At 69.4% G+C, this 6,156-nt stretch overlaps 1 protein-coding gene across 1 annotated transcript; it reads right to left on the bottom strand.

The window, feature by feature from the left end:
- Positions 1-94: 94 nt before the first annotated feature.
- On the bottom strand, positions 95-3,776 carry NTN3 (netrin 3). The gene is made up of 6 exons (XM_061400870.1): positions 2,690-3,776; positions 2,430-2,618; positions 2,190-2,339; positions 1,972-2,022; positions 1,762-1,836; positions 95-1,419 (listed from the first exon to the last, which is right to left on the bottom strand). The coding sequence occupies exons 1-6, from the start codon at positions 3,615-3,617 to the stop codon at positions 1,070-1,072; spliced, it is 1,743 nt and encodes a 580-aa protein (XP_061256854.1). The 5' UTR covers positions 3,618-3,776; the 3' UTR covers positions 95-1,069.
- Positions 3,777-6,156: the final 2,380 nt, after the last annotated feature.

The raw sequence follows: 6,156 nt of genomic DNA, 5'->3' as shown, positions 1-6,156 counted from the left end.
CTGACGCCCCGAGGCCGGGCGGCCGGAGCATGCGCCGGCTCAGCGCCCGGCCAGGCGCGAGGCGAGGGGGCGCGCGCGCGCGCGCGGGGGTGGGTGGGTGTCCGCCGGGCCCAGGCGCCGGCAAGGCAGCGGGTATCGGGAGTCCGGGGCGGCGGTGGTGCCCGCCGGGGTAGAGGTCTCGCCGGGCCGGCCTAGGAATGCACGCCCGTTTGTGGGCACGACGTCCGGGCTGCCGGGGGGAGCCTCCGTGCGAGCCCTGAGGGGAGGAGCCCGGAGACCCGGGTCGAGAGAGACAGCCGGACGGAGACAAGAGACACGGACACAACGGGCCAGAAAAGAGGCCGAACACAGTCACCGCGGACAGGGACGCGGACGCCCCGCCGGCAGGCGTGACGGGAGCCCGAGGCCGCCGCCGCCCCCGCCGCCGGGGGAGGAGTCATGGCGCCCCCCTCCGGTCCTGACGAGGACGGGCAGCCCGCCTCGCCCAGCGCATCTCTGGCGGCCGCACCGCCTCTCGGGGTGTCCGGGCGCTCTCCCGGAAATCAGAGTCCGAGGAGGTGGCGTCTCGGCGGTCCTTGGGGTGCTATCAGAGCTCTATGGGTCCTGGCATCAGAAGGGGGTTCATAACTTTGGGAGGCGGTGTCAGTACCTCAGGAACGCAGGAACGCTGAGGGACCACGACACGCGGGGCTGGGGGTGTGTGTCACCGAGGCCCCTGAGGTGTTTGCAGGGTGTTCACAGCCCTCTGGGGGCATCGTGGTGCCCCCTTGGAGGAGGTAGATAGCCCGAAGGTGGGGGGGCATGGGGTCCTTTGGATGACAACTGCCCAAAGGGGGCTCGAAACCGCTCTTTGGGGCTACCACATCCCTCCGTGTTGGGGTGGGGATGTCGCTGCGTCGTTCACCCTTCCTGGGCAGGCGCTCGAGGCACCGGGGGAGGCGCGGGGCGGGGGCCCAGAGGGGCGGCGCGCGCGACGCGATCAAAGACTTCTCGTCAGGCAGATGCACTGGACGAAGGTGAGCCTTGATGAGTGGGGAGCGCCCGCCCGGCCCCCGCCCGGCCCGCAGGCTCAGGCAGCCCCACAGCGCCCCCGCCGCTCGCGCCGCTGCAGCCTCCGAAGGCGTCTCGTCCACGCATCCCGCCAGGGCAACACGAGGCTCCCGCGGGCGGCGCTGAGCCCCGGCCCCCGGCCCCCGGGGCCCCCGACCGCGGCCCCCGGCCCGCCCCCCAGCAGCAGGTAGCGGCGGCCCGGCAGTAGGCGGGGGCACCCGCAGGCGGCGTCCCGCGCCGGCACCCACAGCGCGCTGCTCCCGCGCCGGGCGCGCTCCTCGCCGCTCCGGAACACGGCGAGCACGGCCACCGGGAAGCGCGTCCAGGAGCCACGCGCCTCGCCGCGCGCGCCCACCGCCACCTGCACCGCTGCGGGGGGGAGGCGAGAGGGGCGGGGTCAGGCGGGGCGGGGCCCGGAGGGGGCGGGAGCCGAGGCGCACAGAGCGCCAGCCGGGGTGCGGGTGTGGGTGCGCGTGTGGGTGGGGGGCGCGGAGGAGGAACACAAAGAGGACATGCCGCAGCGGGAGCACCGAGAGGCCCCGGGGGCTGGCAGGGCGGGGCCGGCGAGCGCGGAGGAGCTGAGGGACCGGGGGAATGGCCTTAAGGTCCAGCGAGGGTCAGGACCTCCAGAGGGAGAGTAGGGAGGGCAAGGTGAGAAGGGGCGGGGGTCGGGCAGGAAGCCTGAGGGTGGGAGGCCAGAGCGCAGCCTACCGTAGTCCTTCCTGCAGAACTTCTTCAGGCTGATGCGGTAGCTGCCACGAGCGGGTTTGCAGTGCAAGTCGCAGTCTGGGAGGAGGGAGCAAGAGGAGGTTGGCACAGATCCCCATCTCCTTCCCCCCTCCTCCCACCCTCTCCTCAGGCCCTCTGGGAAACCACCGCCCCCTCCCCCCAAGGATATGCCCCTCTGGGACCTCTGCTCACCCTGGGGCGCCACAGGACTGCTCTCCTCAGTGGGTCCAGGGACAGGGGTCTCTGTGGGGAGGATAGGATGATGGGCTGCATTTTAAGGGGGTCAGGGGGATCTGCAGGGCTCAGGAGACAGTTGAGGGGAGCCGGGGATCTGCGGGGCCCAGGTAGGCAGCAGCTCGGAGCTGGGGTGACCTCTGCAAAGGTGGTCCAAGCAGGGCACCGTCACTCACTAACGCAAGGTGCCACCGGAGAGCGGCTCTGCTGGAAGCCAGGGGCACAGCGGTTGCAGGTGAGGCCAGTGACGCCATCCTTGCAGGGACACTGGCCCGTGGTCTGGTTGCAGGTTTTGCCAGCAGCACCAACAGGGTGACAGTCACAGGCTGAGGACAGAAGTGGGACAATCAGAAGCCCATCTGGGGTTGGGGAAACCTGGGAGGGTGAGGCGTGCAGGTGGCTGGCTGAAGGCTCACCCCTGCAGGCGCGGCGGTCACTCAGGGCACGGCCGGGGTCTCGGTAGAAGCCCTCCCGGCAGTAGTGGCAATGCCGGCCGGCGGTATTGTGCCGGCAGTTGAGGCAGACACCGCCGCTGCGGCGGCCAGACAGTCGGTATAGCTCCATGTTGAAGCGGCAGCGGCGGGCATGGCCATTGCAGGAGCAAGCTGCGAGGAAGGGTGGGTCAGGGACAGGCCGGCCCGGTCTCAGATCCCCAGGCCACCCTCCAAGGCCTCACCAAGGCAGGCGTGGGCTTCCCGGGCGGTGGCCCGCTGCCACGGCCTGTCGCAGTAGAAGGGCTTGCATCGGCTGCAGTCCGGACCCTCGGTGCCGTGCCGGCAGTCGCAGGTCAGGTGGCCCTGGGGGTCCAGCAGGCACCTGGACGCGTGCCCATTGCATTTGCAGCGCCCGCCCACCTGGAGCTCAGTGGCTGAGTAAGAGTAAGGGGCCGTGGCCATGGCGCCCCTGGTGTCTCCCAGCACGGCAGGCCTTGTGAGCACTACTTGAATGTCCGTGGCGGTCACCCAGTCTTGGAGCACCGGGCTGCTGTCCAGATCCAGGCCTGGCGGGCTGCCGTCCTGCACGCTGAAGGCCAGCAGGCCACCACCGTCAGGCTGGGCCTGGGGCGCGGGGAAGCATAGGGCTTCGGGCCCCGGGCCAGCTGGGCCATCGGCAGGCGCAGGCAGGCGGCCGTAGTCCAGGCCACAGTGGGAGGAGAAGAAGCCGAGTGGGGTCCAGCTGCGGCCGTGGTCCTGCGACTTAAGCAGGGCCAGGGAGGTGGGGGGCGCCGAGCAGAAGCGCAGGCTCACGAACACCAGCTCAAAAGCCTTGCCCAGGGGCACTGTGAGGGTCACGTTGTGGGGCACCTGCGTCAGCGAGTCCGAGCGCCAGCATACCGGGCTGGCGGTGCCGCCTGCGGAGGTCAGGAGGGCGGCGGGGTGTGCACGCCGCGGGTCCGAAGCGTCGCAGGCCCGCGTGGCCGGCCGCCCGCACGTGCTGGAGGCCAGCACCTCGCGGCCCAAGGCTGCGTTCACCAGGCCCGGCACGCAGCCGCGGGGCGCGCCCCCGTCGTCATGGCAGGGGTCGGCGGGGGCCAGCGGCCCCGGGCTCAGCGCGGCCGAGAGCGTGCCCGCGGTCAGCAGCAGCCCCCAGGGCCAGCCGGGCATGGCCGGAGCCGCCGGGGGTCAGCCGGCCGGCCGGGGCCCCACGCCGCTGCCCTCGGGAGAGAGAGAGCCCGGTCCGAGGCTCTGCCCGCTGGCCCGGGGTGCCGGGCCACCAGAGCCCCCGGGGCGGCCCCAACCGGGGCCCAGAGGTTGGCGCCGCCGCGGGCACGCTCCGGGCCGAGCGGAGCAGCGGGGACGCCCGGGCGTCCTCCCGCGGGGCCTGGAGCGTTGACAGGCGTCGCCCCCGCCCTCGGCGCCTCCGCCCGCAGAGGCCCCACCCGCCGCCCGCCGCTCGCACTCACCCACCGAGGGCCGGGTCGAGCAGGTCTCCCGGCCTCCCGGGACGGGCCGAGGGCGGGCGGGGCCTGGGGCGCCCCGGCCGCCGCCTCCTCCCGGCTTCAGCGAGGGCGGGCGAGCTGTGCCAGGAAGGGGTGGGGGGCGCAGCGGGCTCCAGCCTGGGCCCAGCCGGGGGCGGGGCTGCTCGGCCGGGAAGGAGGGAGGGGAGAGGAGGGGGCCGCGTCGGCAGAGCCGGAATCAGAAGCAGATTCAGACGCCGGCCGGGCCAGCGGGGGAGGGGGCTGGGAGGCCCTGGAGCCGGGGGAGGGGCCGCGGAGCCAGGAATGTGTTGGCGGGAGGGGGCCGGAGCGGGTGGCCCCGCCACGCAGCCCGTGGGGGACCACCCAGCCGGCCCCCGGCCCGCAGCCAGGCTCTGACTGCTCCTGGGGTTGTGCCACGTGCTGGGCGGGGGTCTGGCTGCCTCCTCCCTCAGGCCCCTGAGGCAGCCGGGCTCTGGAGCTGAAGACTGGGTCCCGGATGCTCTCCTGGGTCCCTACAGGGCACACTCGGGGCAAAGGGAGCCAGGCTGGGCTGGTGGTTGTAGGGGTGTCCCTGAGGCAGCAGTCTGCTCCAGCAGAAAGAATTCAGGATTGGGGCCAGGTCTGATTTCGAATCCATGCTGCTCTAGTTTCTAGTTGTGTGGTTTTGAGTCCTCAACCTGCCCAAGCCTCAATTTCCTCATCAGCCAGATGCCTATTATTCCCCCTTTGCTGTTGGGATTTCCTGAGCCGTGTAGGAACTCAACAGACCTGAGTGGGGGCAAAGCGTCCCAGGAAGGGGCAGCCCCATGCGGACCGGGTAGGAACACCAGAATACATCCACCGGGGAGCATCTCTGAGGCCTGAAGTTCCACATGGGAGGCTGACCCCAGGCCAGGCCAGCTGTCAGTGGAAACACCACCGGGTTGTGTCTTTGAGGCCGGGCTGCCACCCTCAGCTGGGCCAGAGACACTGCAAGGACAGAAGAGGATGGAGAAAGCAGAATCCTGCGTACAGAGGCGGATACTGAAGGACACACCATGGAGAAGGAGCGGCAGGAAGACAGGGGGCTGGGCCACCTGCAGTGACTGACACTCTCTGGTGGGGCCCTTTACCAGGCCTGAGCAGCTCAAATGCAGGCGTGGGGAGCAATGGGACTGGCACTGGGGTCTGTCCCTCAACTTCCCAATAAAGAGAACATGCCCCTTACAAGAAACAGCCAGGCACAAACGAGAGAGCTGGCAGGGCGCGCAGTTCTGCTCTGGGATGGGTCAGGTGCAGAAGGAGTGCCTTCCCAACCATTCTCTTCAAGGTTCTTTGATCATCACCCCAAACCCATCTGGGATGAGGGGTCCCTGGTGGGAGTTTGGGTTGGGGATAGATCCTACTGGGACTGTTACAAGCACAGAGCTGGCCATGGTGGGGAGAAAGGCCTAGGCCCAGGACAGTGGTTCCCAGGGGCTTGAGACAAACCTCCAGGGAAAGCCTGGCTGTCTGAACTTCAGGACTCCTGCCTGGAAGGAGGAAAGTGGGGAGCAGCTCCCCTCACCCAGCCCTGCAGGCTTTGTGTGCTGCACAGCCTCCTGGTGAGGTGGGGGAGGGTGGGCAGAACAGCTGGTGGCCTCTGGTGTGGCTGGAGGTCCCCAGGGCTCGACCTGAAGAGTGTTCACGGGGTCAGCAGGAAGGGCCTCCACCCAGAGAGCCACTGCACATTAGCTCCCTAGGGAGGAGGCTTCGGGCAGCCCAGGCTCTTCCCAGGAGGTATTCATTCTCTTCTGGCCCTGGGGCAGCGCTGGCAGATGGCGTGAGGAGAGCTAGGGAGGGCCTTCCCGACAGCCCCCCAGCCAGCATCAGTGCTCCTTGTGGACTCAGCCATCTGTCCCAGCCCCAGACTGGGGCCTCTCACGCTGTGCACCTCTCTGCTGGCCCTGCCCCCACCTGCAGCCCCAAAGCCTGCTGCAGCCCTCCCACCCCTGCCCTCACCCAGAGGGACAGCCGCTAGCTGTGGGCTTTGGGTACCCATCTGGGGTCCCAGCAGATCTCAGGGGGCTGGGGTTTTCCCTTAAAAGGCCAACTGATCAAATATTCCCGGCTTAGCTCACTATCTACTCTCCCGCCAGACGCTTGCAAGCCACCACTTGTTCATTTATAGCGCAAACATTTATTGAGCGCCTATTTTGCCCCGAGTGGCTTCCACATCAGCGGGGAAGAAAGACAGCCAGGGGAGG

Source organism: Bos javanicus, chromosome 25, assembly GCF_032452875.1.
Source record: "Bos javanicus breed banteng chromosome 25, ARS-OSU_banteng_1.0, whole genome shotgun sequence".
NCBI classification, from domain to species: Eukaryota; Metazoa; Chordata; class Mammalia; order Artiodactyla; family Bovidae; genus Bos; species Bos javanicus.
The sequence above is the reverse complement of the archived record's forward strand: the minus strand, read 5'-3'. Positions and strand labels throughout refer to the sequence as shown.